Genomic DNA, 26,453 nt, shown 5'->3' on the forward strand with positions numbered 1-26,453 from the left:
CCTCAGGACGACCTCTGGGCATGTATTCATGACACCCTGCTCCACTTGGTAAAGTATACCTGGGTGTCAACTCATTGCCACTTCAGGGCTTCTCTGTGCACCTGAAGAGGTGAGAGGCATCCGAGTGCGTGGGAAAGTCCTACATGGCTGAAGTCACAGGTGGGCTGAGGGAAGGGGCATGGGCACCCAGAGCACCCACTATATGCCTTTGTCACTTGGGGAAACTAGAAAACTCAGCAAAGGGACAGACACATGTGTTTAATCAGTGCTCACTGTGGGAACCTGATCCTGGACAAGGCACTTCTATATGTAGTCTCTTCAAAAACCATCCTCCAAGGGATGTATTGCTCTTTTTCTCTGAATGGGAAAGCTGAGGCTGAAGTAATTAATGCAAGAGGAGCTGCTTTGAAGGTAGTAATGAGCTCAGTTTTAGGCACACTGAATTGTAAAAGACCTCTAGAAACTGCAGAATGCTACCCAAATACAGGTGGGGACCACCCTATTAAGACAGGCATGATAAATTGAGAGGCATTTCCAACTCATGTAATGGAAGTTGCCAGAACAAATGGAGTTTCTGACAGGTCACATGACCTTCTGTCCAAAGAAATAGAACACTAAGTTAACTCATGAACTCTCACCTGGATGCGTCAGGCCCAGCAGGATCCAGCCCCTCCCTCCTTCCACCAAAGCTCCTGCCCCTCTTGCCCTTTTTCTCAGCCTCCCGGCGCCTCTCTTGGCTGGAATGCTGTTCTCCAGCTGCATTTGGGGTTTCACCGTCAACATCACTTTCTCATGGAAGCCTTTCCTGTCACCCACTCAAAAATAGTCTTTTATTCGCTTGCTATCACGTTTAATTTTCATCATAACCATTATTAATTGCTGTGTTTTATTTGTCGGTTTATGTACCTATTTATTCATTGTCTTTCCCCTGCTAAGATATTCGATTAATGTAAGTGAGGACCTTGTCTGTTTTGTTCCTGGCTGTACCCCCAGTGCTAGAACAGTGCTTGGCACACAGTGGGAAACCCACTGAAATTTCAGGGGTGAATATGTTTTTAGTTGTTTTTTTCACTTATTCCTTCATCTGTTCTGGCCAACTCGAGACCTTGCTTTCCTCTGCAGCAGCTGATAGAACCATGACGACAACTCCTGCTGCTGCTTTTGAGGCCCTCATGAAAGGGGTGACAAGATGGGATGTCCCCAAAGGCCCCATCCCCAGTGAACTGCTTCTTATTGGAGAGGCCAGCTTCCCAGTGATGGTGAATGACAAGGGCCAGGTGCTCATTGCTGCCTCCTGCTACGGCCGAGGCCGCCTCATTGTCATATCCCACGAGGGCTACCTGCAGCATGCTGGCTTGGCTCCATTTCTTCTCAATGCAGTGGGCTGGCTCTCTCCCTCCCCTGGAGCTCCCATTGAGGTGCACCCATCCCTGGAACCACTAGTAAAGATCCTGCAGGACTCTGGGGTTAAGGCACAGATTGGGCCAGAACCGGGAGAGCCCATGGGGGTTTTCTGCATCAATGCCTACAATAACACTGTGACTGCAAAGCTGATCCAGTTTGTGAAACGTGGAGGGGGCTTGCTCATTGGGGGCCAAGCCTGGTATTGGGCCAGTCAGCATGGCCGTGAAAAGGTGCTGTCCAGCTTCCCCGGGAACAAGGTGACCAGTGTGGCTGGAGTGTACTTCACTGACATCTGTGGAGACAGAGGCCAGTTCAAGGTCTCTAAAAAGGTGCCCAAGATTCCACTTCATGTCAGGTGAGTGTCTGTTCCCCGTTAGGGAGTCTGACTCATGTTAAACTGTAGAGTTGATCCCCCTCTTCAATGAGTTTACACTTTAATAGAAGGGATTTTCCATTCAGATTTGGAATCACCACAAATTAAAACCAGGGTAATTAAAATGCACCAAGACACATGGAGGGCTGGGTCCGGTCCGCACTGCCATTCTCTCCTATGGCCAAAGCCATTACCAGCTTAATAGGAAAGCTTGTCTTATTTACCACTCTATGTCTGTGTCTAGTGCCTGGAACATTGAGAGTACCTATCAATATCTCTTAAATAGATATAAGAACATTTGTTTGTGTGAGCATCTACCATGTGTGAGGCCCCATTCCGGGCACTGGGGATCTAGCAGAGATCAAAGCAGACAAATCATGCTGTTGTGAAGCTGGTATTCCAGTGGAGAGTCAGGCAATTGAGGAAACAAATAGACATGTAGAGAGTTATTAGGTGTTTGTAAGAGCCATGAGGGAAGGTAAAGCAGGATAAGCAGATGGCATGTCAGGAAAAGGAGCAGACACTATTTTATTTAGGGTCTTCAGAGAAGGCATATTGATCAGGCTGAGTCAGGATTTGTTGATGTTTCAAACAGAAAGGATTTAGTATAGAGAATTGATTATACATGTAATGGAAAAGCTGAAAAGCCACACAGGAGACAGCAGGTAACCAAGAGATTAGCAACAGCAGGAGATGGTGTTACTGGAGCCCAAGTGCTGTGCTACCTGGCAGAAGCTGGAGCCATGTGTGGCCTGTCCAGCAGGAGCTGGGACCGGAGATGGAAGGTTTGTCTGATGGGAGCTGGAGTCTCAGAGAAGACTTTGGGGTTACCAGACACACAACCTAAGAGAGACACATACCTCAGCTACTTCTTACTTACTGTCTGCCTTTGATCTTCTACCACTGCCTTCCATGGTCTGAACCCACCAAGATCCTAGGGCCAAGGAAACCTGGGAAATACATTTTCCTGCAGCGCAGAGGATGACCAAGAGGAAATAGGAACAGATATGAGTGCAAACAAGCAAATGGCCAACTTGTAAGGCTTCTCTGGTAGGTGACATTGAAAAGAGACCTGAAAGATGTAAAGGAATGAGCCATGTGGACATCTGTGAGAAGATTCCAGGCAGAGCGAGGAGCAAGGATGAAAACCTGAAACAGAAGCCTGCTGGGTTTGTTTCCAAACATCAAAGAAGCCAGAGTGAATGAGGGCTAGAGTGCTGGAAGCTGAGGCTGTCTAAGAACTAATGTCCAGGGTAGAACTTCAGATTTTATTCATAGTGAGGTGGGAAGGAATTTTGGATTTTGTACAGGAAATTGACATGATGTGACATATTTCAAAGAGAACCTCTGATTGATGGTGGGGAATGGACTGTAGGAGGCAGAGGTTGAAGCAGGAGACCAATCAGGAGGCCAGTTAAATAGGCCACATGAGAGATGATGGTGACCCAGCCTATGGTGATAGCAATGGAGCTGCTGAGTAGAGGTTTGATTCTGGACATACTTCAAAGGTGGAACCCATCAGGCTTGGCCGATGGACTGAATATGGAGTAAGAAGGAAAAAGAGGAGTTGAGATTATTGGTTTGAATGACTTCAGGACAGGTGTTGCCATTTATTGAGCTGTGCAAGACTTTGAGAAGATGTATTAGAAGAGATCAGGGGCTTAATTTTGGATATTTTGGGTTTGAGATATTAGTGACTAATTGTGTTTGGCCACATGTAAGAGAGCCTTACTATAGTGGATTAATCATGTTGGAGTTTATGTAATATGAAGTCCAGGTAGGTAATCCAGGCCTGTGGAAGTGACTCCATCATGGCCCAGGTTCATTCTCCCCGTCACTGTGCCCCTACTCCCATCCCATCATTCTTTTATTCTTATGGCTACGAAATGACCACTACTACTTTAGGCATTCTAATACCCAGGCCAAAATAAGCTGGAATGGATATACTGCTGAGTCTGTCCCTTTTAATTTAGAAAATTGTGTGTTTTCTGGAAGCCCAAACCATTAGACTGCCATTTACATTTTAATGGCCAGGACCAGATCAGGAGGCCAACCCTAACTGCCAGAGGTCTGAGGAGCTGAATATGGACACTGGCATCTCTGAGGAAGTCAAGGAAGAAGGGACATACAGATATTGTGCCCTGGGCCCTGGTACACTTAGAATTCCTTCCTTTCTAAAAGGGTTGGGGTGATGATATGGTTATTCTGAGATATTAGGGTGGATCTGATTTTCTCCAACTTGTTTTTGATTCTAATACTAAGGGACAAGGAAGTTAAATCCCATCAGCATAATTCCTCTTGAATTTCCCCAAAGGACTCTCCTCTTTAGCAAACTAAACCTGTTTTGATTCATCTATACCTATATTTTTCATCTGTGCCACTGAATCTGACATATATTTTGTTTTCTTTTTTTAAACTTTTAGTTATGGACAAATTCAAACATATGCAGAAGTAGGAGAAAAGTATAATGCATCCCGATGCAGCCATTCCCCAACTCCAGTAATAGTTAACTCAAGCTCAATCTTATTCCATCTACAGCCCCACCCCTCTGCACCCCAGATTAATAGCAGACATCATATCATTCCATCTGTTAGTATTTCAATTTATATCTCTAAAAACATGAATTCTTGAAACATAACTACAAGACACCATTATCACACCTTAAAGAATAATTCCTTAATGTCATCATTTATTTCTATGATTGCCTTTAATTATTTTTCAAAATTTATTGGCATTGGTATTTGAGTAAAGCCTAAATACTTTGATTTCTTGACACAACTTTTATGTCTCTTATGAGAGATGAGTTTCCTTTCCAACTCTTGATTTTCTGAAGTTGTTTTTTGTTGAAGACATCCTTTTCTGAACAGTTTCCTTCACTCTAAACTTTGTTGAGCATCCCTGTGCTGTCATTTAAATATATTCCTTTTCTTCCCTGTTTTTCCTGTAAATGTAAAGTTTGATCTAGATTCTGTGGCAGGATTGACAAACTAAGGCCTGTGGGCCAACCCCCTGTTTTTGTAAATAAAGTTTTATTGGAACACATCCATGCTCAATCATTCACTAATCATCTGTGGCTGCTTTCAAGCTACAATGTCAAAGTTGAGTAGTTTCAGCAGAGACCATGTGGCCAACAAACCTAAACTGTTTATCTAGCCCTTTAAGAAAAATTTTCCCAGCTCCTGATCTAGAGGCTTAATCAGATCCATGTTTGAATCTTTGGCCTGACTGCTTTATGGATGGTAGTATGTACTTCCATTGGGGGGAGCATAAGGCCCAATTTTTTTCTCTCACTATGATATTAGCAGTCATTAATAATTATTACTTAGCCCTAGATCCATTAATTGATCAGTGGTTATAAAATGGTGGCTTTAAAATTCTATTATGTCTTTTATTGATTGGAATAGTTCTATAAAGCAAACCTGCATTCATCAATGATGTGTTTATTCTGTGGTATAGTTTATATATAGGAAAGCAAGATAAATGCTTAATTCTCATTCTCTCCCATTTTTATACCAGTTTTCAAAATACTGAGCTGGTTCCCTAGTATCTTCCAGAGGTCATCAATGTGTTTTCATTATGTTTAGTGCCATTATGAAATCATGGACTTAAACACAGTGTATTTCATTTATTATCTTTATTGGTGCTAAAATTGTCACATGTTTGGCCATTGTGAGCCAATTCACATTGACTCTTTAATCTTTTTTTGACCCAACCTTAGTAGGCTTCCTTACTTTTTGGTGTAACAAGGAGTTTCAATCTCATCTTATACATTTACTGCCCCAAGCCCAGATTTAGCCATTTTTCCAAGAAGCCCTATTTCTTTTAGTGGGAAATGGTATTTAGAAACCACAATCTGGGTGTTGGAGGTATTTATTACTACTAGGTTTATCATTGTTTCTGTGCCTTCTGACTGGGCAAAGCTAAGAAATAGGTCTCTAAAAAAAAGATACGTACATCAAGAGTTCATACTGATACTTCAAATTCAAATTCTGAGCTATAGGGTTTTATTTTAATTTCAACAATCTTACATCTATATTTCTTTTTTTCCCAATAATGAAAAATCCCAGCTCTGGAAGACACCAACATAATGACCCATTTTTTTGTTCTCCATGATATATATACACAACAGTTGAAATATGCAAATAACAATACTGCTACCGACAATATTATTACTATAATAGTTAACAATTATTTTCACTTCTTTATGTTTTTATAATATATCTGATTAGGTATATAAAGTCAAATTACCATCTTTTAAAGTCACTTAGAGTAGTTCCTCTCAGGCTGGCCCGTGACTCACTCGGGAGAGTGTGGTGCTGCTAACACCAAGGCCACGGGTTCAGATCCCTATACGGGGATGGCCGGTTTGCTCACTTGGGAGAGCGTGGTGCTGACAACACCAAATCAAGGGTTAAGATCCCCTTACAGGTCATCTTTAAAAAAAAAAAAGAATAGTTCCTCTCTTTGTAGTTATACCACTAAGTGAATATAGATGTCAATTGATTTGGTTTTACTTTGAGTTTTGAAATTACTCTTGTAATTTAATTTTGCTTTATAATTACATAAAAATAGTTATGTGGATCCAATGGAATATCTTAGGAAACCTATATTCTCTTTCTGTCCTCTTCATACAATTTTCTTCTTTCTTCACCCTTTTTTTTTATGATTTAACGCTCCATTATTTGTGTATATATAAGTAAATGACCACACGTATTAGATGCCTTCTCCTCCTTGGGTAAGGCAATAGCATACTCTACCATTTTACTCCACCTTACTTTTTCCACATAACATTATTTTCCAAATATGGCTCCATTAATAGTATATAAAGATATACTATATTATACTACACTGTGTGGATATAATATAGTTTATTCAATAAGTTCCTTACTGATAGACATTTGAGTTCCTAATATATTTTTTTCCAGCATTTTTACTATTACAAATCTGCTGCAATGAATACCCTGTGCATATATCTTCATATTTTTGTCATTTCACTGGAAACGGGTTTGCTGAGTCACAGAGGAAGTGTCTAGTAATTTTGTGAGGCATTGCCAAATTCCCCTGGTTGCAGGTTGGGTTTCTAGGAAGCAGACTCACAAACAGAAATAAGAGTACAGGGAGTTTTTCAGTGAGTGTATCTTTGGTGACAAATTGATGATGCTTATTTGCATCTTCAAACATTTCTATACTCTCCAGATTTTCAATAATTATACCCTGAATAAAAAGACAATTTTTACATGACGTCGTTGCCTTTTCATAGCCCTCAAACAACAGAAAAATGTCCCCCAGTTCACATGAAGATGTCTTTCTTTGACGTGATGTCATTTATATTGTTTTTATTTATTCTGTAACCAACAGGATAAATAAATAAATTTTCTGAACATATCAATTTTCTTTTCCTCTTTCTAGTACATAGTATTCATTCCTTCATTCCTCTAAAATGTATTGAGTGCCTGTTAACAATTTAGGCACTATTCTAGCACTGGGATTTCCAGACTGTTTAGCTTCAGTCTATACTTGTATGACTGACAGAAGTGTGGTGAATGTTCGGGTAATATTGTGTGAAGATCATCTTCCACATTGCCATTTGTTATTGTTTGTAAAACCTTTATTGAAAAAACAATATGGATATTAAAGTTTTTGAATATTTGTAGTTTCCACAATGTCCTCAACAAAATGTTGACTTTTGTATCTCTTTTATTGTCATACATCATTATTGCTAGTTGTGATTACATATTGCTACTTTGTATTCTGCTTGAATATATTTTTTTTATTTTTACAAACCATCTTCTTAATGAGTATTTTCAGTCATAAGTTCTATAATTTGTTTAGCTATTTCCTTTTTTTTGAATGCTTAGGTACTTCTTGTTTGGATATTGTGAAGGAAGGGGACTATAATTGTTCCATCAGTCATGCGCTTCTTTGAAGTGTTTTAGAACTCTACCTCAATGCAAAGACCACAATGTGTGACATTAGCTTTCTTGTTTTATAAGTTATCAAGATATTTGAAAATTGATTATTGAAAAAGATAGCACCAGCAATTTAATACAAAGTAACTTGGTTTTCAGATTTCTGTCTTCTCTCAGCTCTTGAAAAACAATTTATTCTCTCTACTAAGATTCAATTCAAACACCCTTCTCAGAGAAGTTTTCCCCAGCCCTACTGAACTTAGGACTCTCCTTTCAGTTTCACTTTATCACACTTATCCATCTGCTCCCTAAATATTAACTATCACAATCTGTAAATATCTCAGCCATTTAGTTACTGGTGCTGTCAAGCTCCGTGAATACATTGATCTTTCCCATCATGTTTAATGTTGTATTCTCAATGCCTGATGTGTGAAACATAGCAGAGATCAACAAATATTTGTAAACTATATAAATTAAGGAAAAAAGATATGGATGAATACATATCCAAAACCTTAACAAGGGAAAGGGTGGCCTAATTTACTAGTGTTAAACCTGCAGAAAACTTTTTATTATGTGAATATGGTACTGGGGGCTTAGTCACAGAGGCTTTCAGCCTCAGTCAAAACTGAGCTGTAGTTGACTGATCCCTTGAACTCAAAACTCAAAGAGGGTCCCCAGCTCATATTCTTCTCACCTTCATAGGAAAGTACCCATTGAAGTTTTCAGTTAACTTTTCTGCAAACTAATCTTGGTCAAAGGTCCCTGGACCGACCTAGCAGGTTCCTTAATTTCTAGTTCCTGCTTGAAGGTCCTGGAGCTCCTTGAGGGAATTGTTCTGTGCCCCACCCAAGCTCTGTTTGCCAAGGGAAGTGTTAATCTCTACACACCAACAAGAGATCCTCTCCTGTCCTATCCCCAAGGTCAAGAGCTGACTGCACACCTATGTTTATATAATTGAGGAGGACACAAAAGTTACTTTACTTTAACATTCAAAATCAGATCCAAAGGCACTTGCTGCTTTTATACCAAGACAGAAGAGTCTAGGGGGAAAGTTAATCTTAAATTATCAACAGCTCATTACACCTGTACATAGTGTCATCTACAAGGTCAAGAACATATTAGAAGCTGCTCACATGCAAGTAAATGCACGCTAGTAGCTTAGATTATGAATCTCTTGAGGACTATGTATTATTTTATTCTATCCTCATCAAATTCCTGTAGAGCAGGAATGTCTTTGTCCAAGGACTTCCTAGTTATAAGCAGCACAGCCCTGTTCAAATTCAAGATCCTTAAATTTAGAGAGTTGACAGGTGTATTAGTCTGTTTTTGTTGCTTATAACAAAATACCTGGAACTGGGTGGTTTATAAAGAAAAACGAAATTTATTGCTACAGTTCCTGAGGCTAGGAAGTCCAAAGTCCATCTGGTGGTGGTGACAGTAACCCAGGGATCTCACATTGCAAGATGGTGGAAGCAGAGAGAACCCTCAGAACTACCCCCCGACCACCATTTTTAATCCATTCACTACTGCACGGTCCTACAATCCAATCACATCTTCAAGGCTCCACCCTTCAATTACTATATAGGATTTCCCACCCTCTTAACAATCACAGCGGGGGCTAAGTTTCTAACACATAAAACTTGGGAGACAATTCAAGCCTCAGTGAGTTTTGGGGGAACATAATTCAATCTGCTACAACAGGTAAAGATTGTGTGAAATGAGTCAAACTCCCAGAATCACCCTCTCCCCTAAATCTGATAAAATGAATGAAAAATAGTAAATAAACATCTGAACATGGAAGGTTTTGATGATGATGCCATACATTGCCAAGCACCAGCCAAGGAGAGGAACAGGGGATCGAGGTGTGGCCCACAATGGAGCATCTTCTAACCCCACAAATTCAAGAATTATCATTAATGCCTTCTAATTTGTAGAAAAGTGAACAAATTGGGTGAGAAGACACTTTAAAAAACCCTCAAGTATAAAAGCCATAGAGCTACTTGGGGATTTGGTGGAGACAGAAAGGGTTGTCAGGGTTTGCTGTCTCATCTTCCAACCATGGTAGTGAGCTGAATCCCCAAGTGAGTTTCATGATGGTCAGGTGGAGTAGGCCTAGCTTTAGATCCCCTAAGAGTGGAGGGACCAGGCCCCCAGCAAAGACAGTACTGGGACTCAGATGATCTTTGCCCTTCAATTAGTTCTCTTGACTTCAGGTAATAAGTGGAAAAAAGTGATATAGAGACGATATAATTTGAAAAGGTAGATGGATGTGATCTGTATGTAAAAACAAACAGTCCTGGGAAACATAGCAAGTGCATCAAGGAGAATTCACCCACGCTATATCAGAACATGCAGAAGATCTGTCCACACTAATAGGAAAAAAAAAATCTATTTAATAACTATATAAACATGCTGTAACAAGTTATAAATTAAGGACTGACTGGGTTAGAGCATGGTGTTATAACACCAAGGTCAATGGTTTGGATCCCCGTACTGAACAACCACCACCACCAAAAAAAAAAAAAAAAAATTATAAATTAAGAGGGGAACTATAAAAGAGAAAGAAATTTAGTGTGGAAAGAGAACAGAAGCAACCATGTCTGGAAAAGAATGCGGCTCAATGAACAGAAGCAGATTCCCCCAGAATATTTCATGCTATAAAAGGACATTTGGAGAACATATGTTAAATAAAATGAGAAGCAGAGCGAGATGAAAAAGGGGATTTCAGAATGGAGGAAACCAATGAAGAACAAAACACCTCAGGTAAGATAAGTAAATTAACCTCCACAAGGAACAAAATAGACAAAGCTTATATCTGTCAGAGTATAACCAGGAAAAAAAATATTGTATTGAAATACAGGGAATGTTGAATACTCACAGAGTTGACTGTGCAGATGACAGAAGGGCAAAAGGGCCAATCAGGAGATGGTGGGGCAGCCTAGAAATAAGCTACAACAGGTTTCTAGAATACCTAGGCTGGGGGGACAGAGGGAGAAGGTTATGTAACCAGATCCACCTGGAAGGAGCTGGAAAGACAGCATTCTCAAACACACCTACCTCCCTTACCTTAATGGAACTGACTTCATCAAGTGCAGGTGCACAATAACAACCAGGCAGTGTGCCGACAGGGACATCCTTGTAGCACTGATCAGTATGTAGCAGCACGTGACCCTATTTATCTCCAGTGAATGCATTCCATTGACATTGGAAGGAGTTCGATTAGGTGTCAAACTTTCAAGAATCCTTGGGGAACCCCTTTCCTCCACCTTTCATGGCAGGGAGTCAGTCAATGCTTTTTCAGTTACAACATTGTTTTAATGATGGCATTCTCTTGATGGAATTCATAATCTTTCTTATTAATCATAGTGGTATGTTTAAGCAATTATTCTCTCTTTTGGTGAAGAACTATCTTGTTTCAGCACTCCTTCCGTTTTTATTTTCTTTTCTTGCTCACCTGTTAATTCAAGTAAAAAATTAGCAAGTGCCTCATGGTTCCATTTTATGTAATTTCTTCCTCTCTATCTTTTTATCTAGCTAGCTAGCTGTCTTTTTAACCGTTTCTAGGTATGACTGATTTTTACTGAGGAGTAATACTTGGAGTGTGTGTGTGTGTGTTTACTTTCTTCTATGTACTCATTTGTATTGCTTAAATGATTAATAATCTACATTATCATTTTTACAAAAACACTATCATTTCTTTCCATTCCGTTGCTCTTGAGTTATAGTAGTACTCAAATTAAAAATACACAACAGTCTGGCCTTCCTTTTTTCAATTTTTTGTGTTTGAACTAGTTTGATGTAAACTTTACTTTTTCTGATTTTTCCTTTTCTGACAAACTTTATTTCTTTTTGAAATCTATAGTCATACACTGTACTTCTCTTTTTTCTAAAAAATTTTAGTTAGCTATCTTAAAAACTAAAATAAATGTGCAAATATAAATGAACAGAATTTTAAAGTGCCTAATGCATGCCAATTTTGTACTATGTATGCTTTCACATATATTATCTCCTTTAATTCTGATAATAGTCTTCAGAAATTGGTAATATTGTCTATAAAACTAGGAGATACAGTTAACACAGTAAAGTATGTTTATATTTTTAAGCAAAATTTAGGTGTAACCTAGAAATACGAATATATCTATGCCCACAAGTCAGGAGCCTCTGTATTCTGATTATTCAAAATGAGTAATTTACATACCTCCAATTTGTTATAGAAGTGAGTGTTCTAAATTATTTTTTAAATCTGATGAGTTAAATGTGTTTATTCGAATTGTGTTTTCAGTAGACATGATGGAAACCTAATGAGATTCTACCCTGAGCCTACTAGCTTAAAATAAGAGAGAAAACTATGTTTACAATTACAAGGGGCCTCTCTGATAGTCTATACCTGTATTACTCAATGATGATAAAGACAGTTTTTAAAATTTGTTATTTACTATAGTTTATCTGTATTTAAAGGAAAAAATATAGAAAAGATACACAAACTCATGGGGGGCGGGCTTCAAAATGTTTTTGTTTTTTTTTAAACATCCAATCAACATAATCTCCTCTAGTCCTTTTCTTGATGTTATAGATCCCCGGAAAACTTTGTCTCTAGATTCCAGTGTTACCATCCCGTGTATATTTACAAGAGAGCAAATTAAATCCAGAAGAGTATTCTTACATCCTGGACCGTCTGAGCAGAAAAACAAAACAAGCCAAGTGAAGATGTATTTGATTTCTATCCAGAGACTTCATTACTTTTATGTTCAGGAAAAAAATGTATTAAAAAAAATTGTTAGATATTATACTTTTAGTGTGGTGAAAATTACAGAAGCTCACTTCACGCTAAACTTTCTAATCATTGCTGTAGCTTCCTGCTATGATAGTGTTTTAATCAGAATTCAGAAGCCTATCGCCCCATCACCTGTCAGCTCAGGTGTGACGTGGAACATTTCCTCAGCATACCATTCCTCCCTTTCCTCGTTTTCAGTGGCTTCTCCTGCACTTCCAGCTCTGAAATAACCCATGCTTTTCTTTTTCATAAATGCAGTATTATCTCCACCTTCAGCTCTATTTAAAGCCTCCTTTGCATAAAATACAAGTGTTGATCGCCGTATACCCAGCTGTGGGCTCCATCCAAAGACTCAACAATTGAGCGAGAGACTTCTGGTGTGTAGACAACAACCATGGCTGTAGAGGCAGGCCAGCCTGGTTTGCTTCCTGTCCCTGACAAGTTATTAGCTAAGAATTGGGGAAAATTGTCTAACTTTTCTAAACCTCATCTATAAAGCGAGAATAATAACTTTCAGGTTTACTATAACAAGTAAAAGAGATAATCCATGTGTAAAATGCTTAGCATATGTTAAACCCCATTACATAATAGCTACTTTAATTATGTTATTATCCAGACTTAAACGTTGCAAAGAGATAATATATGGGACTTAAATATTGCTAACTAGCTATCTGAGATTATTAATATTGCCCTTAAAATATTGTCAAGTCATCTGTTATGATACTGCCTCTATGCATACTACTATATAGGCTATTTGTCTTTTTAATTTGATTAGATAGTGCCAAACTGACCTCTAAATTGCATGAAAGATTATTTTTCTCCACACTCTTATCAGCACTTAATATTGTTAGCTTTATCAACATTTACCAATTTTTTGGGTAAAAAAATTTTAATCATGTTTAATTTGTAGTTGCATGATTACATCTTTTCAAACATTGAATATTCCATTTGTATTTTATCTTTCATGAGCTGCTTCAGCGTATGGTTTTTAAATGTTCTCTGTTTTTTGCTTTTCTGTTTATTCTTGGAAATTGTTTGTATAGTCTGTATTCTAATTTTTTGTCTGTTAAATTTGTTGCAAATATTTTCATCTCAGATGATTTCATCTTGCTTAACTCAATTTATGCTGCCTTTTGTGTTAAGTAGGTTTTTGTTTTTCTTATATCCCATGTAGTTTCTGTAACTGATATCCACTATCCCAGGCACTTTCTAGATTTCCAGTGCTACTGTGGTTGTATGTGTATGTATGTCCACAGGGACAAATGTGTTCAATCATTTTAATCAGATATCAGGAAGGTAGAGGACAGATTTCTTGTGGGGGTCATCTGACTGTTTTCTAGACAGCTCCTTACACGATAAAATCCTGTCAGCTGTGGGTCTATTTCTCAGCCCTACAGGCTTAAAACCTCCCCAGTAGTCTAGCAGATAGTCCAGAGCTGGATGTAGTTAAGGAGACAGATTCATCATAAGCAGTCTCAGAGGAGGGCAATATGTTCCAGTCACTCCAGCCTGGGGCTTGTGTCCCTTGCACACATCTGAACCAAATGATAGCCAATGGTGGGGGACTGAGGTAGGTCCAGAAAGGTAAAATATACAGGGCAGACAAGAAAAAGTGGTACATTTTCCTACAGGTAGTTAGGGTATCCATACTCTCAGACAATTTGGCCACATGTTGCAAAATGTCTTTGTTTCCTGGCTTACTGTCTACCTTCAATGGACACATCTGCAGTAACTAAAAAATGATCTGACCTCTCCATTCCCTCTCCGACCTCCTGTTTCCTCTGCTGCAGCCACACAGGCCTCTTTCTGTTCTGTGGACACCACAAGGCTTGCTTCTACCTTAAGACCTTTGTGCAGGCAGCTTCCTCAGCCTGGACTCTACCTTTCTCGGATATCTGCATGGCTAGCTCATCTTCTGTGAGTCTTAGCTCAAATGTTACTTCTCAGTTCAGCCTATACTGATTACCTTGTTCCAAATGTCAGACTCTGCCCAGACATTTCTGAGCCTCTTTTTACTGTCTTCTATCAGATTATATAATTTATCTGTTGGTTGTGCTATTGTTTATTGTCAGCTCACCTCTCTCTCACACACACACACACACACACGCGCGCGCGCGCGCACACGCACACACCTGTGAAATGTAAGCCTCACAGAGACAGGTGATTTAACGATTTTATTTCACTGGTGTATCCCAAGCATTTAAAACTGCCTGGCAGATAATATATTTGATTTATTTAGAGCATAGTATCTTGGAATCTTATTTTTAAAATGTTTCCATTAAGCATTTTCCAAATTATCTAATAATTATTTTAATTATCATATGGTATGCTATGTACGGTTAACCATAAGTTATTTAAACAATCTCCTATTATTTAGCATTTAGAAATTTTACAAATTGGTAAAAAAATTCTTGAAATAAAAAACCTTTTCTGAACTTGTTACATTTTGACCATTTCTCAACAAAAAGTAGTAAATATTCTCATCAAATTTAAATGAGAATTTTAAAAAAACCAAAAAACAGTGTATGTGTTTGTATAAATCTTCAAGTGTAATATTTAACAGTTTACTTGTGATGTGTTCCTAGACTAGAGATGGCTCATGAGCATGCAATATGATGTTTTTTACAGCCTTCCTTGGCAGAAAATTAGCTCTGAGAAATTCATAAGCAGGACTGCTTTCTGTAGGCATAATAAACTATTTTTCTAACTTAATTCATTTACATATTTAATTATTTTTAAAGATGTGAAATTCAAGCCAAAAAATTCAACACTTAATTGACTAAGTGGGAAGTTCCTGGAGGTGTTTATTTGGAGAATGTGGATTTTAAGATATTCAAATAAAGCCACTACCTCCCTCTACAGTATTTCATCAAATCTACGACATTGATTGTAAGACGTGCCATTATTTTATGTTATGACTAAGGAAGAGGAAATACTGCCTATTACATGATGATATGCCATCAGTTATAAGAAGGTGAAAAAATGTACCTTACACTTGGTAAAATACATGCTAAAACCCTAAATGTCATTAGTAAGAATGAGAAGATTGACATGAACCATGCACTCTTTCCACCCCACACTGATTTCTCTATTCAGTGAACTCCTTTCAGTGGTTCATTAACTGACTGGTGTCTCCTTGTCCCTCCTGTCTCTTTTCCAGGTGTGGGGAGGACCTCGGGCAGGACCAGCAACAGCTACTGGAAGGGGTCTCAGAGCTGGACATCAGGACAGGGGGGGTCCCCTCGCAGCTGCTGGTGCATGGGGCCCTCGCCTTCCCTCTGGGGCTTGATGCCTCCCTTGGTTGCTTCCTGGCAGCTGCCCACTATGGCCGTGGCCGGGTGGTCCTGGCTGCCCACGAGGGCATGCTCTGTGCTCCCAAGTTGAGGTCTTTTTTGCTCAATGCTGTGCGCTGGCTGGCCACAGGCTGCACAGGCAAAGTTGGGGTGAGCACAAGTCTAAAAAATCTATGTTCCATACTGTCAGAGCATGGCCTGGAATGCAGCCTGGTGCCCCATCTGACCAGCGACTTGCGTGTCTACTGCTGCAAGGCTTACAGTGACAGGGAGGCTAAGAAAATCCAGGAGTTTGTGGCTGAGGGTGGAGGCTTGCTGATTGGGGGACAGGCCTGGTGGTGGGCCTCCCAGAACCCAGGCCGCTCCACTTTGGCTAGTTTCCCTGGTAACCTCATCCTCAACTGCTTTGGCCTCAGCATCCTGGCTCAGACTCTCAGCACAGGCAGTTTCTCTGTCCCCACCCCTGAGATGAGGAGCTATCATTTCCGCAAGGCGCTATCTGAATTCCAGGCCCTGTTGAACCATGAGGGTGGGAACTTGGGAAAGAGCTATCTGGCCAAGTTGGGAGTAGATGGTGCAGCCTTCCTACAGATTCCTGCAGAGGGGGTCCCTGCTTATGTATCCCTGCACCGGCTCCTGCGGAAGATGCTGCAGCGCTCGGGCCTCCCAGCTGTGAGCCGGAAGCATCCAGTCGCCAGAGACTCCCGCGAGGCAGCAGTGCTGTGCCTGGCCACGGAGCTGGCGCACTCTGGGACTGACTGCTCCCAGCTGGCCCAGGGGCTTCGAACCTGGACCTGCTCCTCCAGTCGGTATCTCTCTGAACAGCCCATCACTGTGGAGATCAATGGGACCAACCCAGGTATGGAGTGAGCAGAAAGCGCCAGAGCTTTTGAGACCTGGCAGGAGGTGGGAGCGGCTGACCTTGCAGGACCTGCCTGTGCTGACCCTCAGGAAGGCCAGCTCCAGGCTTTAGCAGGTGCTGTCGGGAAGATGGGGGTTGGGGTTCTGCTTGAGGTTTAGGAGGGATAAGTCCTAGATGCCTGGATGCCTGGGGGGACACGGGAGAAGCCGTGCCTCGGAGAGGCTCCAGGTGGGGATGGCATCATGGAGGAAGGAAGATCTCAGCCTTCTCTGTGACTTTTGTCAGGCAATGGCAGTTGCTGGGTGAGTACTGGGCTCTACCTCCCGGAGGGACAGAACGCAGAAATCTCGCTGTCTGACGCTGCTGCCTCTGCGGGCCTGAAGGTAAGGCCTGACCACACCGCTGCTTCCTGCGCAGCCACATCACGGTTCCAGCTCACTCAGGGCTACCAGGAGTCCAGAGAGGGGTCCCTCGGCCCATTTTACAGATTTTACAGATGATGCAGCTAAATTTCAGGGAGCCTAAGTGAGCAGTCCCAGATACTAATACTAGATCAAGTGTTCAAACCTGAGCTTTCTGATGTCCTCAAGTGATGGTTTTACCTACCCCCAGGGGTGTGGAGAGACACCAAGGTGAGGAAAAGGAGCTCCGATTACACATCAGTACCTCGCCCACCTTCCCAGTAGCACAAAGCCTGTCTGAGTTTCACCTCTTAACCTTGACACCTGAAGGGTACGCTTCATCCATCCCTTACAAAAATGTGCCTTACATGCAGGATTTAAATTCATCCTGCCTCCTCCACTCCTAGGTTCACTTCCTACCACAGGTAGGGTCTCTCTGTTGTCAGCATCCTTTCTGGAGTTCAAATGCAAGAAAAGCAGCCCCAGGACTCTAGACAAAACAGGTCTAGGTCCCTCTGACCAGGAGGGTGACCTCTGGACCAAGGGGGAGAGTGAATCAATCCTCTTCCCCTCAGGTCAGAACTCACTGCCTCTGGATGGGCTTCCTGTCTGCTCACAAAGGGCAGACCAGGATCTCCCTGGCTCATTCCCAACATCAGAATCATCACACTGGCTTAGGCTCTGATATGAGAGCCCAGGATTCTGCCTAGTAAAAAGATACCATGAGACCCCCCTCAGTTATCAGCCTTAGGGTAAGGCCAGGTCTCTTACCAGCTCACGTCTGATGGAGATCTGTTGGGCAGCTGGTTAAATCCCTGGAAAAGTGATGTGTATTTTTTAGTCCATATGACTTTGGAGTGCTAACAGGTCATAGGTTTCCATAGGCATAGCTCATAGAAAAGGGAAGCTGCAGTCTCATGGGCATATTTGTCTAGGCCCCTCCATCCCCACAACAATCCCCACAACCCCACACACACATTGTGGGGACTCTAGTTCCTCCGTCATATGTTGGAATCATCCGTCCAGGTACAGATTGGCTGCCACACTGACAACTTGGCCAAGGCTAGCAAGCTGTCTCGAGCTCCTGTGGTGACTCACCAATGCTGCATGGACAGGACCAAACGGTCAATCTCTTGCCTCTGGGGTGGCCTCCTCTATGTCATTGTGCCCAAGGGCAGTCAACTTGGCCCTGTGTCTGTCACCATCAAGAATGCTGTGCCTGCCCCATACTACAAGCTGGGTAAGTGGACTGGAAGTTGGGGGAACAGGGTTCCCTGTAGTTGCCATGGTGACTGTGGGCTGCTTGGTAAAGGGGGACAGGAAAAAGGGTCAGAGGAGAGAAGGAGGAAAAACGGTGTATTAGGTCATCTCTGTTGCTTATAACAAAATACCTGAAACTGGGTAATTTGTAAAGAAACAGTATTTATTGCTTACAGTTTTGGAGGCTGGGAAGTTCCAAGTCAAAGGAACACATCTGGTGAGGGCTTTGGTGGTGTTGGCTTTATAGGGACTCAGGGTGTCACGTGGTGAAATGTCTGAGCAAGAGAGAGTTAACCTCTTCACTAGCTCTCTTTTTAAAGCCTTTAGAACCATCCCCACCACTCCATGAATGGATCAATCCATTTACAAGAGAATGGTCCTTACAATCTAATCACCTCTTAAAGGCCCCCCTTTTCAATTACCATAATTGGATTTCTCACCCTCTTAACACTGTCACAGTGGAGATTAAGTCTCTAATACACAAAACTTTGGTGGGCGCATTTAACCTGTATCAAACTGTTAGGGGTGAACTTGGAGGCAGGAGATACGAAACACGCTGTGTCCATGGAGACTTCAGGGCAGAGCATAGAGAAGTGTCTGGAAGCTTGTCCTGCACTTCATGGCCTGTAGACCACACGACAGTTTATTATTTCTGTGTTCTCCTCCTGGAGTGCAAGTTGTGTCTTTCAGCTCAAGGGAAGTTGGAGAAGTGGGTGGCAAGTTCTGGGATATTTATTCCCAGGTAAGACATCTCTGGAGGAGTGGAGGAGGAATATCCGGGAGAACCCAGCCCCCTGGGGAGAGCTGGCCACCGACAACATCATCCTGACGGTGCCAACTGCAAACCTGCAGACCCTGGAGGACCCCGGGCCTTTGCTCCGCCTCTGGGATGAGATGCTGCAGGCCATAGCCAGGCTGGCAGCCCAGCCCTTCCCTTTCCGACGTCCTGAGAGGATTGTTGCTGATGTGCAGATCTCAGCTGGTGGGTGCTCCTGATCAGAGGACATCATTTATGTTTTTTGTTTTCAGTTTTTTTTTTTTCTTTTTTTAATGTCCAAGATGTGTAAAACATAATTTTATTAGTAAAGTAAATGTAAAGTGGGGAAAAGGACATAAAAGACATAGACTATGATGGGAATGTAAGCTCTTTACAGATGGACAGTAAATCACTTAACATCTACAAGGAGAAATTTCACAGCACGGTAGAACAAACTCAGAAAAATTGGTGCTAGGAATTTGTAGGTGGCAAGAAAGTCATTTCAAGAAGAGTGTTCAAAATGAACTATTTCCCTCAAATGTTAGTCAGAGTTGAAAATGAAAAGGGGAAATGAATAAAGAGGTTTATGTTAGGTACTGAGTGGTGTAGAGGAAAGAGTAGCATAGGGAGAAAAATAAGGAACTCTGCTTCCCACATGGCGAACCACACTGGTTTCCATGGGGGAAGAAAAAATGACACTGTCCTAGCCTCAAGAACCTCAAATCCAGACACAGGACACAATGTGACAGACTCACATGCAAAAACAGCTCAGAAGAAATGAAGCGTGGAATTGCAGCAGGGGCGGCTGTGTCAGGTGCATCTGTATTCTCCAAGGCCAGAGAAGGAAGGCATGACCCAGCTGCCAGCATCTGGGAAGGGTACGAGGTACTCCAGTTCCTGACCAAGACAAGGAAAGCCATTTGCTTTCCAATCAGCACAGAGATTCTGGAATTATTGGGGACAATCAGGATGGTGATGAAAAGCTCCCCAGTGGAGAAGAATGAAGGGAGAGGTTTGTGTAGACTCCCCCCTTTCATGAGCCCTCTTTTCCTTCTGTGATCACAGGCTGGATGCACTCAGGATACCCAATCATGTGCCACCTGGAGTCGGTGCAGGCGCTCATCAGTGAGATGAGCATGAGAAGCAGAGGTCTGTGGGGCCCTGTCCATGAGTTGGGCCACAACCAGCAGCGGCATGGGTGGGAGTTCCCACCACACACCACTGAGGCCACCTGTAACCTTTGGTCAGTCTATGTGCATGAGACAGTCCTGGGGATCCCCAGGTCTCGGGCCCACCCTGCTTTGAGCCCTCCAGTACGAGAGAAGAGAATCAAAGCACACCTGGGAAAGGGAGCCCCACTGCGTGACTGGAATATGTGGACAGCTCTGGAAACATATCTTCAGGTACCAGCAGAAATTTAGGGCCACCAGAAATGGGGCCACCAGACCCCTCAGTCAAGTAGCATCCTGGATCCCAGGAGTTCTCCAACTTCTTCCCCCACACCCCCCACCAGCCTGGGTCCACCACCTCCCGTGGACAAGGGAGACAGGGCTACATGGAGGGGCTCCTTGGGTTCTACACCTCTAAGCTGGAAAGAATGACACCTGTCCCACCCACCTCCTATCATTTTGTGACATAAGAGAAATGAAAAGTATTATCAAAATAATTAGTAGAAATACAGCATATTGGTCAAGAGCAGAAACTCAGACATTCTCGAGATTGCATCACAGTTCTTCCATTAGCTGGTTTTATCCTTGGTCCTCTAGTAAGTGTTCAATAAATGGCCATTGTTCTCCTCTATTTTTCTTTTCCTCACCTTAGTTTTACAGGTTGAGTGAGTGTCACAACCCTTTACATTATCAGGGATGTGTGTACAGGGCGACTGTATTACAAGAAGGCATTGTAGGAGATAAAGCTGCTCACAAGGTTCTCAGATTTCCATCACCCACTTGAACCCAAAATGTTTTTTAAATGAATAAATAAATAACCATCCAACCCAACAGAAGCACACCAAAGTCATGAAGCAAGTCTACTTCCTGTGAAATAAGCACAAATTCCAGTCCCTCTCCCCAAGTCCTGCTTTGAATTTTAATGTTTTTAAGTTGTCAACGCTATTCCCATATCAGATCTCCTGTGATGTCTCCCACAGCCCTACAGATAGGAGTTGTATGGCCCACTTTTCACAGAGTCTTATACTAAGTTAAAGAATTTAAGCAACCTGACTAATGGCACCCATTTCAGTGATGGACCTAGAACCTGAAGGTGGGACTTCATGACAGGCCCCACACTTTTGCACTTTCATGCCCTCTCTTTGATTTTTTTTTTTTTTTCATTCACTAATTTTCTAAAAAGTGAATGTGAGACAGCCTCAGTCAATGAGATAACTTTTCATTCATGAGTTTCCATAATCTTATATAGCCAGTCTGAGGGTCTACAGGACAGCAGACCTTCATGGTAGGTTGCCTCTAAAGAGTAAGTTAAAGCCCTGCTTCTGCCCTACCCACCCATCTACCAACTGCAGAGCTGTGAACTTCAGCTCTCCAAAACTATGGAGAGGCCCATTATTTTGGAGTCTGAGACTGAGTCTCAAGACAGGCAGGAGCCTCGACTTGCTAGAGGTACTCTCCCCGTCATTCTTCCTGCTGGTCCTTAGCTCAGGCCCTCATACTTTCTTCCCTCAGTTTATTCCAATAGTCTCCTAAGCCATTCCAGTATCTTGCCTCAATCCCCTAAAATCCATCTTCCACACTACTCCCGGAATAATGTCAATATTTCATCTTTAAAACTCTTTAAGTGTTCTCTTTTACATACAGGATAAAGCTGAAGCTGCTTAGCAGGGTATTAGAAGGCCCTTCATCCTCAAACTTTCGGCAGCACCTCCGGTGACATCTCCTAGTTTTTTCACCTCTGTATTTATCATATGTATCCTCAGGTATATCAAACCACTTACAGTTATGAACACATCTCACTGTTTCAGGCTCCCAAGTCTCCTGTGTTTCCTTCCTGCTGCTGAAACATGCTTGAACCTCTTATCTATTACCTGCTCAGTCACCTGTCAAAAGTCAGCTCTATTGCCCCTGCAGCCATACATCATCTCCTGGATATACCAAGTTTCTTAGTGATTTGTCTGTTTACATGTCTGCCTCTCCCCCTGAGCTTTGCCCTCTAGAAGGACAAGAGCTCTCAATCATTTCTGACTAGCACACTGTCTGGCACATTGCAGATATCTAGTGCATGTTATAATGAACAATGGACGGGAAGACTGTCAGAGGCCACGGCAGTCATGAGGGTGAATCGTGACACTCCGAGGGAGGCTCGATGTCAATAGCATCGTCTGTCCTCTCGCTCTTATACCCCAGAGTCACACAATTCTCCTCCACACAAGAGGGAGTGGGGTTGGGAAACCCTTAGATCCCTGCTAACTCCAAATTTCCATATTCTTAGCGAACAAGGGCCTCCCGCCAGTGGCTTTCAGGTGGGCTGCCTCTCTATCAAATATGTCACTCATTTTGAGTCCCTTGTGACATGCCTGATTCTTTCTTTTTTTATTTTATTTATTTTTTCCCCAAAAGCAGTGTTTCATTGAGCAATATAGTATCCTTGCATATAGTCATAGGTCTGAGATGGCTATAAAAGAATAAAGATTATTGTTATGTCTGGAAAGTATTGAAGATTCCTAGCTTTTGGGGTCCCAGTAGGCCAACCATATAGGATGGAAGGTTTTCTAATCTCAGTCAGGTTCAAACCTGTCCTAATGCTGAGGAAAACACTTAAAATCTGGGGATATATATACATATTTTTTAAATTAAAGATAATAATAGTAACTGTCATTTATTGAGTATTTACCTCTTTTCAGACATCAGGTTTCCTGCGAGCCCCCCTGCTGCATTCAGGGAGCATTGTCTTGTGCAGGATGTGGAATGAGCCAATGAGACTGCATTTATGTACAGGGAGGGGTAGGGTGGGGAGATGGGTCAAGTAACAGAAGTGAAGCTGATGATTAAGGGGAATTAACCACTGTAAATGGGATGTAGTCATGAACACACATGTTGCAGTTTACTTTGGCAATCTGGACACCTCATTCTGCCCTTTCTTTCTCTGTCCAGCTCCAGGAGGCCTTTGGGTGGGAGCCATTCACCCAGCTCTTTGCTGACTACCAGACCCTCTCTCACCTCCCCAAAGACAAAGCTGGCAAGATGAATCTATGGGTGAAGAAGTTCTCTGAAGCAGTGCAGAAGAATCTGGTTCCTTTCTTTGAGGCTTGGGGCTGGCCTGTCCAGAAGGAAGTAGCTAATAGCCTGGCCTCCTTGCCTCAGTGGCAGGAAAACCCCCTGAGCATGTACGTCCACACAGAGAAGTAGAAGATGTACAGCAGAGAGGAAGGAAGAGGAAGAAGGATCATTCTGTGAATCCACCACCATGGTTCTGGCCTGGGATGCTCAGCACCTTGAACCTGAATCCTGCTTCCCAGCCTGTCTTCAGGGTGGCGGTCAAGGTCATAAGACAAAGTGGAATCAACTTTCTCAGGAATGTTCCCTTGTGCTTCTTTTTATTGATTCATTGCTTGTACTGCTGCTCTCACCACGAGACTCACCTTCCCACCACCGTCCTCCAGAAAAGGGTTTTTCATCTCGCCATCCTATTTTTGACCAAGGGTTGTAAGGACCAGGGGTTACCATAGTAATCTGATATCACTCCCTCACCCCTGCTGCTTCTGAACAAGGCTTCTAATTTCTCATGCTCTGAGAAGTTTTCTCATCATAAGAAAGACGGGTTGATATAGTATAGAGAGCCCTGGACCAGCTTTGGTTCTGGGGAAAATCACATAACCTCTCTGTTTCTGTATCCCTATCTATGACACGGGAATAAAAATTATCTCCTCACAGGGCTCATGTTTGATACTGGTAAACATGTTTGTACACCACAACATGCATATACATGCAAGACTATCCGTCATCCTTCACCCGCTCCCAGGGTGGCCTGTCATAGTCTAGAGGGATATCCTGAACACTGGGTCTCACTTCAGTGTTGACTCCCTTGGGGTTAGCATTCAGTCCTTGTACAGGTGGCCTGTCATAGTCTAGAGGTATATCCTGAACACTGGGTCTCACTTCAGTGTTGACTCTCTTGGGGTTAGCATTCAGTCCTTGTACAGGGGATTTAGAGTGTATCATGTTGTTCCCAGACGTGGTATCAATAAGTATAGTTGTGGTCAGTATCCTAGTCTATCCTGCATTTTTCCTTCCATCTCTGGACGGATTCTCAGGTATAACCTAATCCAAAGAAACATTGTGTACACTCAAACTGAGTGCTTAAGATCTATTGGGGTCTGGTCTTTTGGGTTAGTTCCATCTTCTGGTACTTTTATTTCAACCAAAAGGAAAAGTCACTCTAGCAGCCCCCACCAAGTCCAAATGCCTATTTGTTCTTCACATAAAGCAGGTATCTGGCTCCTTTAATTGCCATGGAGTCAAGACACTGTCAGCTGTGAGAGGTCCGCAGACATGGCAGGCTTCACTCCAGAATAGGATCACTGAGTACAGCAGACCAAATCCTCCCTTCATTAACCCACAACCCAGCATCCCTCAAGCTTTCTCATAATCTTATGCTAACCCACCCTGATTCTTTGATTATGTGGAGTTCTAACTGGAGATTTGTCTACAGGATTAATGGGCTGGATGTCTAGCCATTTTTCTCTAGCTTACTTTTAAACCATATTTTTATGTGTTTGAATATCATTCCAAATGCTTTGTTGAGAGTAGAATGGCTCCTCACGAAGAGAACTAACCTAGGGAATGTCTTCATGAATCCCATCAGCACATCCTTCTCAATTCTAGGACAGTTTCTTTTCTTTTCTTCTTTTTTTTTTTTTCATTTTACTTTATCAATATACAATGTAGTTGATTTTCATGTCCCTTTAGCAATTCCTCCTTTCCTCCCACCACCCATCAACATCATGTCTGTTCATCTTTCTTAACAAGTTCAAGGAATTGCTGTGATTTTTGTGTCTTCTTCCCTCCTCCCCCCCGCCCCGTTTGCTTGTTTATGTATTATTTATTTATTTTTTTTAGCTCCCACAAATAAGTGAGAATGTGGTATTTCTCTTTCTGTGCCTGGCTTATTTCACTTAGTATAATTTTCTCTAAGTCCATCCATGTTGGTGCGGATGGTAGTATTTCATTCTTTTTTGTAGCAGAGTAGTATTCCATTGTATAGATATACCAGAGTTTCCTCATCCGTTCATCTGATGATGGACATTTGTGTTGGTTCCAACTATTAGCTATTGTAAATAGTGCTGCAATAAACATGGGAGAACAGGTATCTCTTCAACATGATGATTTCCATTCCTCTGGGTGTATTCCCAACAGTGGGATAGCTGGGTCATATGGTAGATCTATCTGCAATTGTTTGAGGAACCTCCATACCACTTTCCATAGAGGCTGCACCATTTTGCAGTCCCACCAACAGTGTATGAGGGTTCCTATTTCTCTGCATCCTCACCAGCCTTTATCATTCTCAGTCTTTTGGATATTAGCCATAGGATAGTTTCTTTTTATTTCATGAGTGTCCTTTGTCAGGTGCTTTGCAAGTGAAAGGTGCTCAAGAGATATTTGTCACATGAGAGATCAGTAATGACACCTAACGTGTAATGAGCAGTCAGCATGTCCCAGGCATGACGTGAGCTGCTTTCTATGAGTTTTCTCAAGTAATCTGCCCAGATGATCTCTGAGGTAGGTACTATTACTCTCCCCGTTTCATAGATGAGAAAACTGACACTTAGGGTTTTCTGAAGTCACAAAGCTAATAAGAGGAAGAGTCAGGGCTTGACTGAAGCCCGTGGTAATGAAAAAATTGTGAAGCTCATCCTCCATGAATAATTAACAATTTAAACAAAAATTCACTTAGAAAATAGATGAGAGGAAGTCCAAGAAAGTCCTAATTTTCTCCATGTTCACTATTGCATTTTGATTAAATATCAGATTTAACCTCCCCCAAATTATCTGATTTCCCAGTTGCCTCAGTTTGTGATTAGTCTACTTCTGGGTAATCCAGCCTTGGCAGAGAAGGGATTTGAACCCAGGCAATTCAACTCCAGAACTGGTGTTCTTAACCACGATGTTAGGGAAGGGTGCTTGGGTAGATAATGCTGGGTTTAATTGGTTGCCCTAGAGACAAAGACAAAACCTGACTTCTCCCCCACACTCTCTCAAGTAAAAGGTGGAGCCCTGTGGTTCCTTCTGTCTCTTACAGACTGTGGCTTTGCCTCTTGTTTTTAACTTCACAGCTACTTGTCTGTAACTGAAACACTGTCAGATTATTCTTGAATACACCAAAATTAATTTGCTGCCAGTGGCAGGGATAATCCATGATTTCTGAGACATTTGCTTTCATAATTTTATTCTAAGTCTAGAAAATTATT

The 26,453-nt window shown here is 42.0% G+C and overlaps 1 protein-coding gene across 1 annotated transcript; it reads left to right on the top strand.

Moving 5' to 3' along the window:
• Nucleotides 1-1,136: 1,136 nt before the first annotated feature.
• On the top strand, nucleotides 1,137-23,920 carry LOC134380338 (TRPM8 channel-associated factor 2-like). Its single transcript, XM_063100114.1, has 7 exons — nucleotides 1,137-1,759; nucleotides 15,621-16,612; nucleotides 16,901-16,998; nucleotides 18,043-18,256; nucleotides 19,019-19,258; nucleotides 20,099-20,436; nucleotides 23,140-23,920. The coding sequence occupies exons 1-7, from the start codon at nucleotides 1,137-1,139 to the stop codon at nucleotides 23,392-23,394; spliced, it is 2,760 nt and encodes a 919-aa protein (XP_062956184.1). The 3' UTR covers nucleotides 23,395-23,920.
• Nucleotides 23,921-26,453: the final 2,533 nt, after the last annotated feature.

Source organism: Cynocephalus volans, chromosome 6 (genome assembly GCF_027409185.1).
Source record: "Cynocephalus volans isolate mCynVol1 chromosome 6, mCynVol1.pri, whole genome shotgun sequence".
Classification (NCBI taxonomy): domain Eukaryota; kingdom Metazoa; phylum Chordata; class Mammalia; order Dermoptera; family Cynocephalidae; genus Cynocephalus; species Cynocephalus volans.